We start from the raw sequence: 24,179 nt of genomic DNA, 5'->3' as shown, positions 1-24,179 counted from the left end.
TTTAAGCAAATAAAATCAATATGGTCAGGGAAGCAAAGTGCACAGAAATTTTAATTAGTTAGGTTTCTTTTTCTTTTTTTATTTCTGTCTCAGACAAGTACTGTTGGCTGACAAGAAATATGGCATTCCTCACCTAATACAGTAAACAAACAAAACAAAACAAAAACCCTCTCTTAATCACTACTAGACAGCCTCTAGACAATACATTCCTGCAAGGAATTGTAAGTGAAAGGACTGGGTGACACTTCGTTAATGAAACTTAAAGAATAGATTGTCAGGCATACCGGGAGTTTTCAGATGTATTTCTGAATTCACATCTGTGGGAGTTGTGGATTGTCACAGTTCATTTGCTTTTGTAAAATATCCACAATTTGCTGACAAGCAACTTTAAAAGTCCATTCGCGACTGGGTGTGTGGTGGACCCCTTTCAGCATTTTTTTTAAGTATGTGTTCTTTTGCTACTGTAATATAGAGCTGGTAGAGAAAAAGAACAAATGCTAAAATAAATAGTAAAATATAAAACACTTCATACAAAGTAATTTGATGTGCCATTAGTTGTACAATTACTTCAATAAACAAATACATGTTATAAAGGGAAATTAGAAACAAAATGCTTTCAGTTATGGAACTTGCAAGCACCCAAGACTCCATGTTGTTATTTCCTTTGGGAAGTGCCATTTATTATTTTTTTTTGGTTTTTTTTTTTTTAAGTGTTATGCAGGTCCTTGCAACTGCATTGTTTTTTATTAATTTATATCAGGAGTCACAGAATTAAAATGAAGGCATTTAAAATCACTGAAGACTGCAGTTAAAAATAATTAAGTACCATTATTTCTCTTAAATTTAAGAGCTAAAGCTGTCAGTTAAAAGAATATAAAAATGTTTTAGTTTAAGTAGCCAGATTGCCAGTGTAAAATACTTGAGAATGCTTACACATTTCTCAGAGATGGGCACATAAAAATAAAGCTGTATTCTGTATATTATGCCCCAGATGGGACGTTGATGAAGACCTACACAGTGCATAATTTAAGTTCTTTTAAGCAGTCTTGTGTTATGAGTACAATTAAAAGTCCATCAATATCCCAAGTACTCGCGCATTATCTACCCTGCCACACTTCGCTAATGCGTCTTATCGTTCAGGTTGCTAATACTGTTCAGTGTAAAGACAGTCTTTCTGAGGTAGACTGTTCAAGTTCAAGGACAAGTCTTTTTCTTACGAAATGCATGACATTCAAAAAAAGACAACAAATAAATACTACATGTACAATATGTAGCAATGAGGTAGAAATGGTTATAAAGAACAATGTTTGAATATACGTCAGATGAAAAAAGAAAAAAAATAGAAATGAATATTCTCTAGCAACTGTATATAATCCACAAGGAAACATACCCACACTCACACACGGAGGGAGACAGAGAGGGAGGGAGGAGAAAAAAAGGTAGGGGAGAGGAATGAGAATGTTTTAAGCCTGAAAATAAACTTTAGCTTTTTTTGTATCATAGGACAACACAAAGAATGAATGTGCTCCCAAGCTTGGTGTACTACAGAACCATTTTATAAATATTTAACATTCTATAGGACTGATTCATATATTCTCACACAACTCTGTGGCAAGGCTGACCCATGCTGCCGACATTCTACATATCACTGAGACAGGGAGGTGAAATTTTCCTGCTTTCAGTCTAATTGTCTTTGACAATTGCAGTACCTAGTGCTACACAGCTTGTGTTGTATTTAAAAACAGGGGAAAGAGAAGAGACTTGTTCATTAAAGATGCAGTATCCCTGGTTCACACAAATGCATCTGGCAGGTTCAAAATCAAATGTCAACCAGAGGTCTTAGCAGACTGTGAGCTTCAGTTCATGTGTGAGTTAGTCTCAAGTACAGCTGGTTTTGAATTCTGAAACACTAATAGCTCCATGTTTGCTAATGTGCTTCATATGAAAATCAGCAGGTGATTCAACAACCGAAGGCTTTACGTTTCAAAAGAAAAAGCACTGAAATGCTTTGAATTGTAAAGTGGTCATGTATATCTCTGCATATATGAAGAGAGGAAGTAACCAGTTGTTTCCGAGTAATGTAAAATAGTTTTAAAGTTCAAATCGTTGGTGGTGAAAACAGCACACGTACACACACACAAACACACACACGAATTATATATATATATGTATATATATTAGAACTTTCGTGGCCTCAATAGTTCAACAAACTGTGTCCCTTTCACTTTCCAAAATAGCTTCAATGATCATGATACCCAATTCTTGTAAAAAAAAAAAAATGAGAATGAGATTATAAAAAAGTAACTTTCTGTTTGGAGTTGGACACATTTTCAGAGAAATAAATTCTATATGCTTCAAAAACATATATTCCAACCCACAAATATATTTAAATTTACAACAAACTATTGTGGGAATTAATTTGGACTTTTTTGGATGTATTCTTCTGAAAACTGCATAGCCAAGTACTATGCAACCAATGTAAATTGACCTTGGTATTTTACATAGCATAGCCTCTGGATAGTTTTTATCACTGGCCCAGATGGTGTTTGGCCTATGTATTTGAGTGGAATGGTTTATTTTCTCCTTGATGGGTTTCAAATGCACAAGAAAACATTATACCCGTCTATCTGCATTTGAGTAGAATACAAACTGACTAATAGATAAACATTCTGTGTGAAAGTAAATAGCCTTAAAGTATACTGCCTTCACATTCCATTGATCAGCTCAGTCAGCAAAGTTTTCCATATTGTCACTAATGTTCTAAATATTTTGGTGAGAAGCATGCCAGAAGTGTAGAGTATTTCCATTTGTGTCACACATAAGGTCATTATGAACTACCTCTTGAATTTCTATTGATCCTTCTACTGAAGTAGTTTCCTTCACTTCCTTTTTGTCCCTGTTGGAAATGTTACTGCAGTTGTGAAGAAAGAAATTAGGGGCTGTTAAGTAGACTGGCTCAAATCCCCTGGCCAGACGGCAAGAGATTTGGACTGGCTCATTACCTTACCTTCATTAGTAGCCTTCTCCAAATTCTTAGCAGTCAAAGAGGCCAAGACTATGAAGCCCCATTACTCAGTTGTACCATCACTGATTGTACACATTCAATTCTCAGGATGTGGTATCCCACCCCCACCCCAAGCTCAAGAAAGGATGGTCAGAATAGAGCTCATTATTAGGCTAGTCCATAGACGAGCTCAAAATGCTGCCACGAAGAATCAAAGACTCACAGGAGAGCACTACTTCCTCAAAGGTCAGCCTTATCTCCCTCAACAGATCTTCATTTCTTCAGCATGCCCAATTTCCTAAGAGATCAAATCCTAGTATTCATTAGGCTAAATGAAATTCACACACAACTTCAGCTTCTACCTCAATACATGGATTTTTGACCACTCATAGCTCAAAGGTAATTTTTAAGTCATTTAAAGCTAAAAGCCAATATGCATGACGTTATTTTCAGTTTTATAAATGAGTGTAAAACACAATAGTGCAGTCATATATTTGGCATTAACTCTTACTAGCCACAGAAATGTGGGTCAATACTGGATTTTCCAAAGTTGTCTAAATAAGACTGGGTTTGTCAAAACTTGCCAGTTGCTTTCAAGTGAACACAGCATGTTGGCAGAAATGAAATGTGACGTCCAAAAGACTGAAAATAGGTCAGCACTGTGCAAAAGTAAACTTGTCAGTGAGATCAATATGAACCTACAAGTTAATGGGGTTATTAGAATTTCCTTACAATAAGGGATGTGTGCAGGGTAGCGCCAGAACACGATTGTAGTGTTTATTCACTTGTGAAAAGCAGAGGAAGTACTTAAATATTACTTTTTGTATCCTTAATGAAAGGCACTACTTTTTAATATGGAATATTTATATGTAAGAATAGGTTTAATTGATAGAAAATCATAGTAAATTTAATTCTAGTTCATCTGCTCAGTTTTTAGCAAGAAAAATAAGAAAAAAGGGGAGTAATGATCAAGCATCATAAAATCTCAGAAATATCATGATGTCCTTCATTAGCTTTCTCTATGTTAAGCATTTCAGAGAATTTGACATTGTAGATGAAATCAGTAAAAATAAAAAAAAAGAAATATGGAAGGAAAACAAAACAATAACAGAAAGACCTTTCTTAGGGCTTCTCATTGCATTTATTTAAAGTCTGTAAAAATGTACATCACTTTTTGAATACATAAAATGCCAGTGCTTTGCAACAGTTTTGTTACTGCATCTCTCAACTAAAAAAAAAATAAAATAAAATAAAAAATAAAAACAGGAAAAATACATTCAAAAAGCCAGGCTGTACTGCTTATGCATGGGCAGTGGCTTTGGGAGGCTATGGCCTACTCTGTGTCGGTTCAGAGGCATTGCCGAACATCAGTCAGCTAGCAATGTAAAGTTGCACATAAAGCATTAAAGGATACAAAGAACAACTTGGGGAGCAGGAAAGGAGTGGGAAACTAAGAAAAATGCTACATATGCTGTTGGACTGGGGGTGGGTCCAGGTAGAAGTGAGCATGAAGACTGATATTTTTTTGGAAACTAGATTTATAGGAAAAGATGAAAGAAAACAAAGTAACACATTTGGCAAGCTGTATCTGTTGGTGTGTGCGTGTGCATGTGTGTGTGTGTGTGTATGTGTGTGTGTGTGTGTGTGTGTGTGTGTGTGTGTGTGTGTGTCTACTTCCAATTTTCTACTTGACTTTCCAGGAGAAATGTAACAAAACTGAGGTAGAAATGAATGTGGGAGCACTACAGCCCAGAAGATTTCAAAAGGAGAAGCAAAATTGCACTGACGAGAGAGGAGTCCAAAAGGAGGAGAGGGGATGCAGACATATTCTTTGTGGATATATATAAGTTGGTTGGTTGTTTTCTGTATTTGTTTGTTTGTTTGCTTGTTTGTTTTGGCTGTTATCTTCTGCATTCTGTCAAACAGCATGGCAAGCCTATAAGCTAGATTAGTGAAGAGAATGACACCATTTCCAGCAGTTTTCCGGGAGAACTTGCAAACTACCAGCACCACCACCGTTACCACCTCTGCAGGAAAAAGACAGTCCTAGTTTTCAGGTACTGTGACTTTCAGGGTCCTAAACAGGTCTTGTGGCTGACTGCTCCAGACACTAACACAGACTGAGTAAATAGCTTTCCATTAACCAGTGTACCTTTTAAGAATATTTTCACTTCGTTATCAAGGAGCAACGTACGAAGAACTCTTGCAGGTATTGATATAAAGAATTATTCTGCTCTGGTTAATTCCCCATAATTAGTGAAAGAACCTTTTAAAAAAATCCTTCCATTTTTACTTTAAATTGTAAATATTCAGTTGTATCACGCGTCAGTATTTTTCCGGATACATTCAAAGTAATTTTCCTTGCTATTTTCCAATTGTTGAGGTAAACATACATTTTAATATAAAGTAACATTGAAGCCTATCCCATTACTCTCAGCAGTACATAGTGCTTTCAACACATTCCTTTGAGGTACTGTACAAAACACAATCACTTTCCTGAGTTTTTGCAGACAAGAACATTAAAAGAAATGAACTGCAGAAATTAAGGTCCAGATTACCGTTACCCTGTTTTACCTGTTCTTAGCTTAATACTGCAGAACAGACAGGATTGAGGAATACTGTTGCTCTTAAAATGGCAAAAATCTGGTTTTCTGTCGAAACACAACCGTTCATCTCTTTAGTCCAATAATGTTTGAAGTTAAAGCTCTTTATATTAGCACATGCCACCAATGTAATTGTGAGGCAAACAAAAAATAAAGCACCACTCCAGGCACTTGACAGCAACTAAATCTCGAGAACAGCAGAATGGAATCAACACACGAGGTTCACGTCCTTCTGAAATCAACACACTTGCACCTTGCTCCTTGGTGAGTGTTGTCTAGCTTGAACCGAACTGAGCATCGGCAGATGCTTTCTGTCATCTGGGGCTTTCACATCCGAAGGTCTGATTGGATGCCTTCTTCCACCAAATCTACCCTGACTTGAACGATGCAACTTAATCGTCTTCTTCCCCAGTACCCTTTGCGATTTAAACACTACTGGAAAGGGGCTCTATACCCTATGTAGCAGGCTTTATGTGTGTGTGTGCACGCCAACATTCATCACATTTTTTTTTAAAAGAAGTTATCACTGACTGCAACCAAACATTTTGTTCCATTCAACATACATATCAAGCTCTTTTTGAGATATGCTAGGCTGAATCTTGCAGAAAGCATTTTCAAAGTCTTGATACGTAACCGGCCTCAACTGGCTGGGCATAATGGCTGACAGGTCTGTGGCTGGCATGGCATGGAGGGGGCCCACCACTGCTTCCTGACACAGATGAGCCACGTCTAGCCCAGAAAAGCCTTCTGTGCGCTGGACGAGCAGTGCAAACTCCTTGTCATTGAGACAGTAATTGTGCTGTGAGAGCAGTTGCACTATTATCTGGTGCCTCGCTGTGCTGTCAGGAAGTGGGATTAAAAGTCGTTTCATGAAGTACCTCCGAAGAGATTCGTCTATCTCTTCTGGTTTACTGGTGGCACAGATCACTATGATTTGGTCCTCAGCTGACGTTAGCACAGTGTCCAGCTGCATCAGAAATTCGGTTCTCATCCGACTGACTGGACTGTGTTCCTCACTCACTTGAGAGGAGAGAAGCATGTCAATGTCACTGACAAAAATCACTGAGGGCTGACGACATCTGGCCACCAGGAAAGAGGCGTGGATAATTTTTTCTGCTTCTCCTAACCACTTGGCAATAAGTCCAGAACCGGCAATTTTGAAAAATGTGGCCCCCAGCTGACTAGCTATGCATCTGCCCAATAATGTTTTGCCTGTTCCCCGAGGTCCAAATAAAAGGATGCTCCGAGGTAAGGCCGTCAGTCCACTGAACGCGTCTGACCTCAACACAGGCCATAAAACCTCCTCTTTAATGACAGCCTTTACCAGGTCGAGACCTGCGATGTCATTCCAGTCCACTGGTGGTCCTTGGGTGATAATCTCATTGGTTACCAGGTCAATGAGGTGTGTGTCTGTATTCTTCAGTTGCTCGTCCACGGAGTGGTTGGCTGAGGTAGCTGCACGGAGTCCAGGGCCTTGCATGGGGTGAGAGAGGAGCTGCCTGTGCTCCTCCCCATGTTCACTCATCACTGGCGACGTGTACTTCCCAAAGGATTCACTGGATCTTGATCCCAATGAATTTTTAGCAGTACTGTAGGAGGGAGGGGTCAGAGCCCTACTGGACTGGCTGCTGAATTTCCTTTGCTGTTCAGAGGACATTAGCTGCTTCGTTGGCTTAAATGCTAAGGATGATGTTTCAGCACTTCTGTCAAAGCCATTCCCCCGATTTGAGTTTGAAATGCTGCTGTCGGACATTCTGTACATAGGACTCTGTGTAGATCTCTGTTGGCCATAGCTGTAATTTCCATAACTGGAGTCCATGTCGCCTTGCCCTGCCATATAGAAAGCTTTCCTTTTGAGAGAACTTGCCGAACTGTTTGTCAGAGCCGAGGGTGCGATCGGTGTCAAACCGTGACCCTGGTAGGTGTAGCCAGGAACAGTGGTGGGGGGCAGGGGTGTGGGAGCAGGAATTCCTGAAGGCAGATATGCAGAAGGAGGAGGGGGCGCACCCCCAGGACTATACCCCGATCCCACAGCAGTCTGAGGAGGATAGCTAGCAGAGGGGTAGCTGTAACTGGAAAGGTTAGAGGTCCCATTGTAGCCTGGGACCAGGGCTGGTGGTGGAGGAGGTGGTGGTGGCGGCTGTAGGAGCCCAGAGCTATGCAGAGGAGAAGGATGAGGTGAAGGAAGTGCAGGTGCTGGCTGGCTACTGTAAGTAGAATGCAAATACGAGCCGTTGTATCCTGGGGCATATTCCTGAGATGGGAGCCCTGTATGCAGACTAGGTACAGTGTGGCTTCCACAGGTACTACTCGAATAACTAGGTTCTGTCAGGTTGCTGGCCACCCCAGGAGAGCTCCCTATACTTGCAGAGACATCTGCTGGAGGGAGGGCTGAACTGACTCCAGCTTTGCTGGCAGTGATAACATCCGGAACACAGTTCATGGGATAAACAGCGTCTGAATTCAAGGAAGGCTGCCAGGGTTCACTTTCATTCTTCCGACCATTCACTAGTCCTGATGGTGCATCTGAGTAGTTGCTGAGTACGGGTCGGTCCACAGGGCCTTCCAAAATGCCAGAATACTTCTCTGCATATTTTTTTAGTAGGTTGGATGCCGTCAGAGCAGATATGTCGTCGTTTGCCCAGGCGTACTGGTAGGTGCGCTGCAAATGACCTCTGTAAGCTTCAACTTTGTGGGCAGGGGACCGAGTAGTGGAGGTGATGTCAAAGTGCTGTTCGGGCCACTGGGCGTGCTCCGGCGTCCACTGCATCTTCAAGCCTGAAGATTTGGGGGGAGAAGGTTAATTTATTTAGATACTCATCAGAACTATTAAAGCTTTTCCACCCAACTTCTTTTGTTACCCATTATTTTCTACCAACGATAGTGACGTTATAAAGGATTTCCACAGTTTATAACACCTATGATGGTCTCTACCATGCATACATCTAGAAAAGGGACTGAATTTCAGCCCTGGACAAAAAGTAAACGGAATTTAAATGAAAACTCTGTAGAAGACCTACAGTTTTTTCATTCTTGAGTAATAAGCAAATTTATTTCTGCTAAGCCCATAGAGTTACTTGCTACACACACACAGAAACACATATATATATGTACACACACATCCCTGCCAAATTAGAATTCAGTCACTGGTTCTCACAATATAATATGCATACATTTTAAGCATCTAGCTCGTGATAGGATTAACATGTGCCATATCTAGCTATCTTGCCTCTTCACACCACAGTTTCTGTTTTATATTTTAACCAATATAAAAATGAGACACAGCTGACAGATCACATCTAGGATACCTCTCTTATTTGGTACTGAACACCTAGTTAGCACAGTATAATGCTCCCTGTGCAGAACAATATGACACAGACATAGCAGGTCATTCCATAATCCAACTCTCATCTAAAGTGGTCCACGACAGTTTCAAATCTGCTTCGTGGAGTGCAGCAAAGCAATCTCCCAGGCAGCGCTCCATCGCTTTCATCACACAAAGCCTACAACTCGGTATGAATTACAACTGGCTCCTTTCTGCCTCTCAGTTCTGTTGTTGAAACTCTGGAAAAAAAAAAAAAAAAAACAAGCATCACTTGTCTGTCGGTCTTCTAGCTAGTGCTCTCCTTCCGTTTGTTATCATCGTTCCCTCTGCCTTACCGCTTCCAAGGTACTAAGAGGGGAGAATATATATATATATATATATTCATATATATTTATGAAGAGAGTAAGGGGGAGATAGGAAAGAAGCAGGTAAAAGGGAAGATAAGAACACAGAGAATCTGGATTCTGACTCTTTACATTTATGTGTAGTGGCATATACTCGAACAGTACAACTAGAAAATGAGATGCTACGTGCATGTAACTCTATCATCTGCTACTAAGTGAAGCAAGGTGACTACGTAGCCAACTATACAGGACTATTTTCTCATTTAAGAGAAAATACAAAGCAAGGACTTCCCTGGTTGTCCCAGTGGTTAAGAATCCACCTTGCAATGCAGGGAATGCAGGTTTGATCCTTAGTTGGGGAACTAAGATCCCATACTCTGTGGGGCAACTAAGCCTGAGCACCACAACTGCTGAGCCTGCACGCCACAACTAGAGAATCTGTGCATGGCAATGAAAGATCCTGAGTGCAGCAACTAAGACCCAACACAGCCAAATAAATAGATAAATATATTTAAAAAGAGAGAGAAAATATGAAGCAGAGTCAGAGAATCATTTGAATTTTACAGTTTACAGAGAGACCTTAGACATTACCTTACTTCCCACATTAGGGAACCAGCACCCAAAGGGATTTATAATGTACCCTTGAGGACTCTCATATACTTAGTTACAGAAGAGCACTGGAACCCTGTTCTATTTCCCAGTGCTGACTCCTCCTAATCTCTTCTTGATTGGAACACTTCCTATTCTGATACAGCTATATTAAGCAGGCTTCCTTAATCTCCTTTGTATTACCCTAAGTGAATTTTGCAAACTCTCTTGTGCCCTCTGGCAGCGATTCCTTGATAAGAAGGAGGTCTGGTCTAAATGAAGCATCTGTGGCATGAGCTCCCTTCTGAATTACCGCAGTCTATGTTGACAGCTCCTACTCCCTTATGCTTTCCTCCTCCAACCCCTTTAGCTCTTCATTACCTGACTCTGGCTTCTGACATGGCCAGCTTTGACTTACTGAGCTAAACTGAACATAGCACAGAGTTTGGTAACAGAATGGCATGTTGATTCCCTTCTGACTCCCTCTTCCTTGTTTGCAAAGCCACTGCACCAGACACTGGAAGTTAATTAGCAGGATGATGCTGTGCTAATTGTGTTAATTTACAAGGTTTTAGTCAAAGAGAATCATGCCAGGGCTGGCACTGCTGTCATGCTTCCGACTTAATGATTAAGAAATACTGAAAACAAGGTGGGAAGGATTGCAGTAATTACACAATAAATGAATAAAGTAACAGGATTCATTTGCAAATATATTTTACTGCAATTGTACTCATTTGCATTTGGATTTTAAAAAAGGATCCATGTAGATATTCATTTGCAAATCACCATCTCAGTTAAATTAAATCTGAATGCTGCACTGTATAACTTAATCAAGCTTCATATATTTGAATATATAATGAATTTTTTAGTAAAAAAAATCTAAATACCTTACTTCTCTTGTACACACAATAGATTCTTTACTTTTCTTCATCTCCCCCCAAATCATCATGTTTCTCTTTTAAAAGTATATTAAAAAAAATCTCATCAATTGTAAACAATATATTATAAAGTCCTGATAAAGTGTAGCTTGCATCATTTCACTTAAGAGGAACTCTGGGTTGTGTCGGCGGGGAGGGGGGCGGTGCAGGGGAGTCTTCTAGGAAGAACTAAAGTGATATTCTTAATTGTTTCTGCTTTCTCAATCATTACTTTTTAAGGGGGAGGAAAACACACCGCAAAATGGGTGAAATGACCGAGACCACACTTAAAGGGGAAAAGATGCAATTTTAATGAAGCAGCATTTCAGGAATCACACTTTCATTAAATTCAACTGGAAATTATTAAGAGCAAATCACCAGGAACCAATCGCAAGTAATCAGTATCTAAATTCTTCTAGTGTCATGGGATTTACTTTCAAGCCTTATAAAAATGAGAGAATATTAATGTGACTGTAATGTAGAACTGTCTAAAAGACCTACAAATTCATTAGTTCTGTAAATTATTTCCAGGGACTTTCTATTAGGATTTTTTTTTTCCTTAAAAGATTATCAAAATACAGAGTTGAGAAAACAAGAAAACACATATGCTATGAGTAGGAATTTGATTAGATTGATACAGAAGAAATATGAATAAGTATCTTGAAAATAAGGTCTCAAAAATAATTTAGGAGTCACAGGCAATGGAATTTTTTTCACAAACACAACACAACACTTACACACACATGTACACACACCCATAAAAGGTCTGGTTTCCTTTCAGTTAGTTGAGCTAAGCCATTATTGGCATTATTCAACAAACATAGATAAAAAACATGATTTTTTCTATAAAAAAAGTGTCTATTTTAAAAAAAAATGAGACCACTTTAGCTTTAGAGTAATTATTTTAAAAAATAAACAAAAAGGGCAACTTTCACCTCTATTGGGCTTAAAATTTTCCTTGTGAATTAATCATTTGTAAAATATATGCACAAGTTTTTTGGTAAGTTATAGTCACTGTGAAAGACAGGAATATAAAATTTAAATAAAACAGGTTGGCCATTTTCACTGGGTAGTAAAATGCATAGTTGAACTGCATAGTTTCACTCTAGCAAAAATAATTAAATTTCTTAAGATTTCTATTTCATCTGAAATTAAGCAAAAATCCTATCAAAATTATTTATTTGGAACAATTACTAGATACACCACTCCCTTTTGATTCTCATGCTATTTTTGGGTATGCTTACCAAGATAATTGAAAGTTTATTTATTGATTCATACTAAATAACAACCTAATAAGCAAGGCTGCAAAAGTTAAGTATGAGCTTCCATTAAATAACCTTAAGAGAACAGAATTATTCACATCCCCTGAAACATGAGTATTTATTGTACTTTAAAATCATTAATAACATTTGAAAGTACAAATTAATAGCTAAACCATAAACTAGTTCCTGATACTAGTAGGAGCTCAAGAAGCCAGTGTTCAGGAGACTGTCCTGATCTACAGGAGCACAAAGAACTTTTTCCTCAGTTTCTTGAACTTTAATACTAATTAGAAATAGAACTCGGAGAAGGCAATGGCAACCCACTCCAGGACTCTTGCCTGGAAAATGCCATGGACGGAGGAGTCTGGTAGGCTGCAGTTCATGGGGTCGCAAAGAGTCATGAAAATGAGACTTCTTTTCATTGTCATTATTGTTCTATTTATTTGTGGTGATAGTTCTGATGTGCAGTGGAAGAAAAATGTAGAGCCAAATGTTCTTTAGACAAACTATCACACTCCCTTTGATTACACTGCTGTTATCTGTAAGAAGTAGCACACGCGTGTCATTTAACTTGGCACCCAAATAACAAGATGGGTTTTAAAAAAGCTTTTATATGGTTCTCTTTGGAACATGAAGAGAAAAACCTCAGAAACAATACTATTTTAATGTTATTAGAAACAGGACTCCAGCACAATAACTCCCACTGCTGTCTAGAAATAGCTTAATAGGAACAATAAAAATTCAGAAAACAGTGGAAAGTAAGAAAAACAGTTCAAGATAATTGAAGAATTGTTCCAAAACATCAATTTTTATTTTTGAAAGTATTATAAAATTCTTAAGAAAACAGCTGGCAAATTTCACAATGCAATGTGTTTGTTTTTAAAATATGTAATTTAATAGAAAATTGCTTTTAAGATACCTTAAGTGTTCACAAGGATGACAGATACTATAGTAAAAAGCCTAAGCATTTTGTTATTTTATTGTAATAGGATGAATTTATGTATATATAATTGAACAAGTCTGGATTTCCCATAAAACTGGTCAATTTGGATAACATTTTCCATTCTTATCATTACTGACCATTTTATAACTTAGATTTAATTACTAAACAGTTGCTGCCTCGTTGCTTTATTTCTATTTTACTCTTTGATTAGTTTGAAACAAAACAACTGTGGCATCCTTAAAAGTTTTGTCATAGCTTCAAAATGATAAGGAAACTGTTACACAGAAAAATGAAGGACATAAAAACAACTTGCAGAATAGGAGGAAATTGGGGATAAAAAACCAGGTCTTCTAGAAAGCATTTTTAGCACACATTCCTGGAAATATTAATCTAAGCCTGCCCCACCCCCACTCCTAACATACGTCTGCTATTCAAAGTTCACAAGGTCTGTAAAAGCTGCTCTCTTCTCCAAGGTTCCCACAGGGTAATTCTGGCCGTTAGGGACTCTGCCTTCATTTGCAGGTTTTCTCAGACTTCCTAAGGGCAGGCACCTGAGGCAAACACCTGCAGGCATGGCAGGCTTGCTCTAAAAGCTGCACAGCGCTCACACAGACCTGCACGACATCCTTACACCTACTACACTCCTTTGGGCTACTGTACTTCTGAACCTTTCATTATCATTTAAAACAAAAAACAAAAAACTGGACACTATACTTACCAAGAGTCTCTCTAGAAAACAAACACTACTGGTGTAAATACAATAAAGTAATTATTAGCCTAATAATAATTAGGCTCCTTAGCCTAATAATGCAACAGATTCATCATCTGCTACGTAGGAAATGGCAGAACTAACACAGAACATTCAAAATTTCCAGTAGACAGTAGCAAATACATTCACTAAATAACGAGGCATCTGAGACATAAAGGACAGACGTTTGGTCACAGTGGGGGAAGGAGAGGGTGGGATGATTTGAGGGAGTAGTATTAAAACATATATATTTCCAGATGTAAAAGAGAGAGCCAGTGGAAATTTGCTGTATGATGCAGGGAACCCAAAGCTGGTACTCTGTGACACCCTAGAGGGGTGGGGTGGGGAGGGAGATGGGAGAGTGGTTCAAGAGGGAGGGGCATATGTATGCCTATGGCTGATTCATGTAGATGTAGGGCAGAAACCATCACAATATTATATCATGCAATTATTTTCCAATTGAAAAAAAAAATAGTTTGAGAGGGGGGACTATAAACTTCCTGGTACTGAAAACTGGCTCCATGCAGTATCTACTTACCTTTATCCTTCAAGGGAAGTGATGACCAATTGAAATGTCCCGCAGACTAAGAGCATTCTGCTTTTGTGTACCCACCCTCATAAGCCAAGAGGCCAACACAGCAGTATCTAGTATGACCCGTCCTAATCTATTTGATCTGAAATCTTCCTTAGTCCATTTCCTAGTAACTCTTAGATGAAAATGTGATGTCATATTTAAAAGTAGTATCAAGTGAAAAGTGAAGGGTACAAACACAGAAATATACATTATCCTTAGTCAATTTAAATAGGTTCCATCTTTAGAACACCAAAATGAAAAGTCCTTTATAAACTGAATATGATATAGGAACTGTACATCTTAATTAGTCAACAAATTGAGGGTCCACTATGTGGTTCAATGCTAAGAAATTAAATCAAGGGGATCCAATTACCAGATAACAAACTTTCCCAGCTTTCTGCATTCTTTATAATTTCACATTCTAATGTTTCTTAAACTTGGATTTTAGAGATTAGGGGATCTTTCTAATGACTTAGTCCCCAATCCAGACAGCCTCCGCTATAGTTCAGTACTTCACTTGTCATGGAGTACTGTGAGGTTGAATACTATCTAACACAGTATTTTATTTGGAGGCATTACTGGATTGTTGGGAAAGAATGGACTGGAGAAAACATAAAGGTCCTAGAATTTTGTCTGAAGAGTGAATATCCCGAGCTCGAAAATCAGACCACTGGCCCTGATCCATGCCTTCACTTATTTGTTCTAATCTTGGTGAAATCATGTAAGTATATTATACTCACTTTTTTCAGTCATTAAATATAGACAATAATGGTATCATACACCTTATCAGGGGACTTCCCAGGTGGTACTAGTGGTAAAGAACCCATCTGCCAATGCAGGAGCTGCAAGAGAAAAGCAGGTTCTATCCTTGGGTCAGCAAGATCGCCTGGAGAAGGGCACCGGCAACCCACTCCAGTATTCTTGCCTGGGGAATCCCACGGATAGAGGACCTTGGCAGGCTGCAGTCCACAGGGTTGCAGAGTCAGACAGGACTGAAATGACTGAGCACACACGCACATATACCTTACTGGATTGTTACTAAAGTTACCTAAAGCAGCAATATTTGTGAAAATTGTTTCCAACTGTGACCTGCTACACAAGTGTTTCTTGTTATGCATTTATTTTGAAAAAGCCAGAGATGAATTAAACACAAAACAAAACAAAACTGACTAGACAGAAGAAAAACTAAAATGACTCCTAGAATTTACAAATCACTTTTTCTTCAACTTCTGGACAGCTACTGAAAAGGAAATTTTCCACTGGGTGTGTTGGTTGTAAGAAAGGTACAGAAATTCTTTCATACTCAGCAAAACACAGAACATGATCTTCTTAATCAAAAAGATGTCAAAAATTCAAACTATTGTATAGTATTTATTCTTAATGGTGTTTGTGACTCACTCTGGAGACCACAAGTAAGAAACAACAGAGATTTAAAACCAGTTAAGGATGATCTCACAACCCACAGTCTGAAAATAAGACATTCTAATTATATAGCAATACTGTCAAAGATTTTTCTCTTTAAATCACATTTTCATACCTCAAGACCCCAAATTATAATACAGTTTGCAGCAAATTACTCCCTCCCCCTACTCTACCTCATTTGCATAAGCAATCCTTTTTAAAACTCACAAAGGCATTTATGGCTAAATGGTCCTTAGTAAATATAGTTTAAATACTTCACCATCCAATATAGAGAAATTGCTACCTGACAGCAAGAAGGCAGCATGTAACCTGTAACTATGTTTTGTTTGGCCAGTCCAGAGTTTTAAAAATCAGTCAACTTTATAATAAAAGAAACTGTATTTCCATATATCCCACTTTTTCAAGACAAGCTGATTGATCTTATAAGCCTAGATCTCATTCTTGCCAGGCAACCATTGGCCAAATCTGAGGTCCCTCTAGACATGGCATGCCCCCTCTACTTTGTCATGACATTCCAACTTCCTATTACGACAACAGATATTTCTACAGTATCTGCTGGTCACATAAGCAGTTAAAATTATGACTTCACTCTGAGGCTTCAAGCTTCAGTTCTTCCACTTGAGTACATTTTCTTGAAAACCAGCAAGTATAGTACTTTAAAACTTAAAAAGTAGTGCCTTTAAATTTTTTCCAAATTCTTTTTATTAGATGCATTCCTGCACTCCCACTCAAAGCACAGGGAAAACAGTTGATATTTTCCGGCTGATTCAGTGTCACTAGTACAACAGTGTAAAATGAGAAATGATTCCTTAAAAACACTGGTCTCCAGACTGCTGCCATTTCCGTGTTCACCCCGTTGCTCCCTTTGATTTGTTAGACACTTTTCCTAGTTGTTTTCCACATCAGTCTCCACCATTCCTAATATGCTCCCCAAATATGACATAGGTTCTGATTCCACAAACCAATACTTCATTCAATAGTAATAGTCAATTATAAATTCTAGTACAACTTTTGAGACTTTAAGTTACTCCAAACTTATGCTACTTAATTCTTATAAGAATTTGTTGGGTAGATGATATCTGGATAAGCAACTGATCTTATTCTGTATGTCATCATTTTGGGCTTTAAAAGCAAGTATTCAATATTACAGGCCTCATGACTTGGACTAGAATGGCATAGACCCTGTCTTTCAATTAAATTTGTGGGTAGCTTATGATCTGAATCAGTTTCCCTAAAATGCATTAAATTTTATTCACGGCAACAAAGTATTCACTCATCAAAATGTGACAAAGTATAAAAATGTTTATTTGCCAATATTTCATAATGAGGTTGAAACTTGGTACGCATGGGTCTCATAGGTCATCATTTTTAACATTCAAGACATATATAAAAGAGAATGACTGCATTTATGAGGATGAATGCATAAGCACTTATGCAAAGCAAGTTACATTGATGAGAGAAATATCATTTTTAGGCCACCAGTCCTGTGTTCAATACATTAGCAAGACAGACAGCCTAATACCTGAAGCAAATCAAAAATAGAAGAATTGTTGGTTGTTCAGCTGCTGAGTTGTGTCTGACTCTTAATGACCCCATGGACTACAGCGCGCCAGGCTTCCCTATCCTTCAACAATTCTTCTATTTTAAATGAGGCCCACAAGAAAGCAAGGGCAGAAACTGAGAGAGAAATTAGGAGGCTAGTACTTAGCTTCAGGTGAGGGATCCTGGGAGCATGGACGAGGGTTAGGACAATTTAAATAAATAATTATTCTTCTCCTGTGAGGGTCATAAAATTTCCCATACTCAAAAGTATTCAAGTGAACATACAACCACACTCACATAAAATCCATATATTTTAAAATTATAGTTTAGATTTGTGGGTTTTCCTCTTTGGAGGGGGTAGTTTTACAAAAGCGTGTGTACAAGTTTTTGAATAATTATCTAAATCAAGTAAAAAGCAGTGTCCAAAATTTTGTGCATATCCTACCATAATTAATTAAAAAGAATGTGTATACACACAATTTAAAATACAAATGATTCATACTCTGAATCTTAGTACTTAGTGTCAGGTGCTATCAACTATTGCAAGGGGAATAGTTTGAGGGTTAGTGGGTAAGAGGACTGATATTCCCATGTTGAATCAGATGTAATCTTGTTTATTCTACCTCTGTGAATGATTTTAGACAATTTTAATCACTTTAAATAGTGCTTTGTAGTTAACCTTTAAAGTTGTTACTTTATGGCCTTTCATTACTCATTCTGTCTCTCCCCTTTTTCCATGTACGTTTTCAATCCATTAGGCCATCTACCCTTCCCCCACTCCAGTTCTTTTTGTCATACTAAGACCATCAGGACACACCACGTCTGTCCATAGGGACTGCCAGGACTAATGAATATGTATGCTCTGTGTCACAACAGAGCACTCCCCTTGTTCTGCAGTATCAACCCTCTTAAGTGTGTAAATAACAGGTGAGCTGTAGCGTGCAGGGATAAATGGGGTTAACACAACCTGAAAGCCCCATGCTAGATTCACAGTATCCAGCCTGTATGACTGATCCAGAAAGAGAAAGCCAAATGCCGCAAGTACTGTGCATTTCCTATGTGTTCTGAATATTTATTTTAAAAAAGGACTCTGCTGAGATAACATTACCATCATCCTAAAAGTCTGAGGTAATTTCAGTTGATTCTCCAGATACTCTTGTGCCATATAAAATAAATTTTCATTTTTAATTAACACAAACCAGGCATGGTACCAATCTTGAATTATGACATGGCTAGTTAATGTCCTTGTTCACACTGCTAAAATGTTATGCTAATCGTTATGTGTATGTAGTGCTATTTGTAAATAGTTATTTGCATGTGCCTATTCTATTTCAAGTATATATAAGTCCAAAGCTCAATTTAGTTATATTTAAGCTGAACTACACTCATTTTTGCCCAATATACCGTACTGACAGAGAATCTCCCAAGCCCCATGACCTTGTGTAAGATGGAATTTGCATTTAACCTCTTTTTGTGTTCCTCTGAAACCTTGCTCTAAAAAAGACAGTTTACATAAAACAAAATAAATTATTAAGACTACTTATTTAATTTGGCGGTCTCTCTCATGTAATTAGACAAAGGAGTAAAAATACTATTTACATATAGGTACACACCTCCAACCATTCTCCTTAAAAACTCATCACTTAAGGTGACTCTAAAGTGTGCAAAGCCCAGACAAAATTTGTTTAGATTACTTAGGCATTTTTCTCTTTTTGACAATCCGTGCATTAATTTTTAATGCAATAGCAAAATAGCGCCTTGGACTTTGATAAAAATATTCTATAGTCAGGGCTGGGTGACACAGTACATTAATTCAGTGTCCTTCACTCCTGGGACCTGTGTATAATTTAGTCCAGCCTGAAGAAAATAACTTTAATCTGAAGGCAATGGAAAGCAACACATGAAATGAGTTTTGGTAGGTTTAGTGTTGTTTTGTCCATATAAGACAACATATGCAGATAAACTGCTACGGAATACAACCAACATGGTCAAGGATTGAAAATGAAGAGCTGTTAGTAACAACAGTAGTTTCCTCTCTTCTCCATTCTCCCTACCTGGCCCAATTCTATGGTTTGGCGAAAAAAAAAAAAAATCTGAGTACCATCACCATCTGTAATTCTGATGCTCTCATTTCGAGATAAACAGAACACTGTTAAAGTGCAGTGTGAATGACGGTCCAGTCATTAGCACTATTGGCTCTTCCTTTTGTAAAAACAAAGAATGCTGCATAATGAAACAGACACAGAAGAAACGGTTATAGCATCCTTAAAGAAAGTGGCATTTCCTTTCCTAGAGGGGGTGTCCAACAAAGTAATCCTCGGGGAAAGCTAACAATAGAAGGTACTACAAAAAAAGAAATTGTTTCTTCAGATTCCATCTTAAGTGCATTCTCCAAGGCAATATTCAACTGCATCGTTTCATCTACTGTTGGTATACACAAGGTCACTGTGATTTAAAAAAAAAGTTTAGGTTTTGACTAAACTGAATAAATGGTTGATCCACTGGCATTTATCACATGAAATACAGATCCCTCTTTTTTGCTTATAAGGAAGGAAGGAAGGAAGGAAGAGTTGCTCAGTTGTGTCCTACTCTTGTGACCCCATGGATGTAGCCCAGCAGGCTCCTTTTGTCCATGGAATTCTCTAGGCAGGAATACTGGAGTGGGTTGCCATTTCCTTCTCCAAGGGATCTTCCTGACCCAGGGACTGAACCCTGGTCTCCTGCGTTGCAGGCAGATTCTTTACCACTGAGCCAACAGGGAATCCCCTTTTGCTCATAAATTCTTCTTTAATCCCAATCCAACTCTATCCTGTTATGAATAAACACAGCTTACTTTAATAAAGCAGTGAAATGTAAGGTTGCTCTCAACCAGTCAACAGAATTCAAAGCTGTTAATGATGTTGCTTCTATATGGTGAACACTATTCTATAATTTTAAACTTCTTACTGATGATAATGAACTATTTTATTGGCCTCAGTTTTGCATAAGCTCTAGTATTTGCTAATAATTTTAAGGAAAAGGAAGTTATTTTCCCAGTCATATTTATAAATTAGATAATTTGAAAGAAATTTAATTCAAAATTTGTTAGTTTTAGTTGCTTGTGTTAAAAGCGTAAATAAGTCAAATCTTCCTGTTACCTCTTCAAATAGTGTACATCCTATTTACCCAAAGTTTCTAAACAACAGGAAAACTAGAACCCAGCAGGTGATACAGGTAGGTTATAGAGGAAAATCAAATCTAGGCACTTGTATATGTGTGCTCAACTATTCTGTCTATAGTTGTGGAAAGGATATAGAGAAAATGGGGAAGATGACAGAGAAGAAAAAAATGTTTTAAAATGCTTTTATCCTAAAAATGATCTATTTCATTATTTATAATCTGAGTCCAAAGCACATTCTGTTATTTAACTAGGATGTACACATAATATTTTAATCCAATATAAGAACCACTTAAAAGTTTTTTTTAAGCTATATATTTATTTTTGGTTTGAATCAAGTCATACATTTCAAAAAATTTCCATAGTTAATAAAAATTAAAAGTCTTATCTTGACCTCAAAATACAGTATGAACACTGCTTCTTACGCATTTTCAAGGTCTAGGTTTACGTATGTAAAGTTTTTTCAAGAAGAAAACCTAATGACAATATTGTATATTGACATATGTTCTCAATTTTATTCAAAAAGAAAAACATTTCATTAGAATCTTTCTAGATGAAATGTTTAAGAAATCCTTGAAATGCAAAAATTAAAATATATAATAACTGACTTAGGAAAGTACTCCAATTGTAAATTTAGAATTGTTCTTGTGTTTTCTGTACCAAAGTTTTTTTTTCCCCCTTAAACAGAACAGAAAATTCACAGAATTAATGAATCATAGATTTAAAAGTGCATTCCTCCTCACTGAACCTTTAACTGGAACTCCTTTTAAGTAAATACCTGGAACTGGTCTCCTTTTAAGTAAATCTTTTTGAAAGTATCCAAATGCCTACAAGAGTACTATAATTTCCTTTATATATGACTTTCAGTCTTACGGCCATTACATGATCACTTAGCTAACTTGAGAAGTTTTTCAGGTTAGCACGTTTTATTGTGCCTCCTTTTTAAAAATGCTTCTACATCCAGCCATTGTTTTCATATTTTACTTCAGATATTATTTTATCCAGTTCAGTGTCAAATGATACTATACTTTAAAAATAATCTATTCAGAAAATATAAAATAGTGGATTGCAAACCCAGCCATAGCCCTCAGAAGCATTAAAATGTTACTAGAATGCCCGAATGACAGCAATGACAGCTTAATCACTTAAAAGGCTTTTTACATTAACAATTTTTTTCTTTCAATTTGAGCAGTATATTCAGGCATGATTTAATAGGAGGTTAGCTGTTAAATGTGGCTAAATAACATACTTTTTAAAAATATAAAAATCAAGTTTAGTGTCTAATGAACATTCCTTTACACTTTCTGATGTTTTAGTGCACATTCATAAAACTGGGCTTCTTTTATTTTTTCCAAATATATTAAAAAAAAAATCAGTGAGATAATTAGCATGCACAATCCAACAGCTTTCTGTATTGTTATGATTTTAAGTAGCAGATCCATGGATAAAACATAATTGAAAGGTGAGCCTATTAATCGGGAGAATAACCTCTACAATCCAAATAGGAAAGAATCATGTTTAAGTCTCCACCTCATTTATAGTTTTATATTACTAAGGAAAAAAAAAACAAAGCAGAGAGAAACTAAAGGTGACCTTATTTAGACATATTAGTTAAGGCAGGCTTTGCTGTTTTTAAGCAAACATGATTGTGACTCCACTTTGTCCATCTAGTTTCGCAGTGTGTAAATTGGATGATGACTTGGACAATTCTGTCTTCATTAGTGAACTGTGGAAAGGAAATACAGAGGTGGCTTTTTATTTTTTAAACTCTGGAGTATCTTGTAGCCAGATTCTGAAGCAGCAGGAAAAAAAAAAAGTTATATATACATATATAAATTTTTTGCTAGACAAGCTGTCGTAATTGAAATGAAGTCTAATCAGACTCATTACTGTTTTCAGCAATTTGCACCACCAAAGATGCTTATTAGGTAACTGTGTTTAATAAACCACTCTTTAGAAAAATACCAGTAATGAGCTCTTAACAGCCAATCTTTAGCGTGAATGTAATGTGAAAAGTGTTCCTAGCGCTGAATAGATTTTCACATTTAGTAGTGTCATAATTAAGCTCCATGAATTGTTGCTGTGATGTTAGATTTATTACAATAATCTTATTTTTTTTTTCTGCTTGGAAATGCAATCGTCTTCTATTAGATTATATCCAACGTACAGCAAATTTTCGTCTAGTGCAAAGCTGGTCGGAAGGTTTTTCAACTGAGGATTTGTTAACAAATGATAAGGAACTGATAACTGATAATTGATTATAACTGATAATTGATTTTATCTATCACGATTTTCCTCATCAGCATCCCCATACCTCAGAAAAAAGCCTTCCTGTCACTTGATTATACATGAAAAGTTACCCAATATATAAATGTATTATCATCATTAAAAGGAAAAAATTGCATTTCTATCACTAAGTTAAAACATGAGAAAAAAATTGACATTCTGAAAGGAATATTTGAAGAAATGTTGGCCTTTCATAATTGCAGTTCCAAATAATGCTATACTGCTTTGTTAGACTGGAGAAGCAAACTGCAACCCACTTGACTATTGTTGCCTGGATTGTTCTTAAAAATGTGAATAACATTTTCCTCTTTGAGTCTTTCTTTTCGTAGCACTCTTTACTAAGATCTTAACATTAAAAAACAGTACTATATATACACACATACGTTATTTATATGCACTAAAGGTGGTCATGAGAGTTAGTTAGTCTTCTTACTGATAAGGGCCAAAAAAAAAAAAAAAGGCCTGCTACATACCTCTAAAGAGAGGAGTTCTTCCATGCAAGATGATGCATGTGCTAAAATAAGTGTATACCTATAGAATCTATATTGATTAGTCTATCGATACAGTATATCCAGAGGTATTTCCATGTATATAAAATTGTATAGAAGGAACTGAAAATATTTCTTGAGACTTATGAGGAAGCTCTTGAGCGTGTTGTCATGAAAATGTCTCACACGATAAGATAAATATTTTTTGTTTGCTAAACAAACATTCTGAGACTATTCCATAAAGAGAGTCAATAAATGAAAAAGTACAAAAAACAAACAAACTGAAACCCAGGAGACCAAGAGTTCATACCCATTCATGAGAAAACGTTGAGAAGGATTCTGTTAGTGAATGATTCCTCTTCTCCCAATACCCTCTCATTTCTTCTTACCTCAAGCTTCACGACTCTTAATTGGAGCCAATAAGCTTCCATATCTGTTTTTAGCTTTCTGAATCAATAGCTATGAGAACTGAGACTGTCAAATTAATGGCTTGTTTCATCTGATTTTGTGGAATGCACTTCTTTGCATTACAAAGCAGAGAAGAAACCAACTCATTCCCTTATGAATTCTTATAGCTTTCAGATCAAAATATCTTCCAGTTTCTTTGTCTTGACCGAATTCGTATTCAGAACCACAAAAGACAAAGCCAGTGCATGAAACTACTAGAAACCTATATTTACATGCTTAAATGACTCACATATAAAAAATGAAAAACCAAAAAATTAAGAGAGGGTCCCTTTCAGTGCCTTTGGAATGCCTTACCATAACCTCGAATAACTTAATTTCTGAATCATAGAATTTATGAATGTTTTAGAAAAGAGAGTGGATGTTTTGTACATTTGAATTTATTACAAAAGTGAAGAGGCCCTAAGATGTCAAATAATATGATGGTAATAATATTAATGATAAATATGAGCAATTCTTTTGGTAAGCTTTCAAAATAACTTTCCATAATGATGAAGATATAGTTTTAATT

The 24,179-nt window shown here is 37.0% G+C and overlaps 1 protein-coding gene across 2 annotated transcripts in view; it reads right to left on the bottom strand.

Annotated features, from left to right (window-relative positions):
* Positions 1-731: 731 nt before the first annotated feature.
* The window catches only part of FIGN (fidgetin, microtubule severing factor), a 131,023-nt gene continuing 107,575 nt past the window's right edge, over positions 732-24,179 (bottom strand). For both annotated transcript variants that reach the window (XM_024980373.2, XM_003585744.6), the window contains exon 2: positions 732-8,385. In XM_024980373.2, the coding sequence (XP_024836141.1) occupies positions 6,131-8,377 (2,247 nt within the window). In that variant the 5' untranslated portion in view covers positions 8,378-8,385 and the 3' untranslated portion in view covers positions 732-6,130. The remainder of the gene's footprint in view (positions 8,386-24,179) is intronic.

This window comes from Bos taurus, chromosome 2, assembly GCF_002263795.3.
Source record: "Bos taurus isolate L1 Dominette 01449 registration number 42190680 breed Hereford chromosome 2, ARS-UCD2.0, whole genome shotgun sequence".
NCBI classification, from domain to species: domain Eukaryota; kingdom Metazoa; phylum Chordata; class Mammalia; order Artiodactyla; family Bovidae; genus Bos; species Bos taurus.
This window is presented reverse-complemented; position numbering and strand designations above follow the sequence as displayed.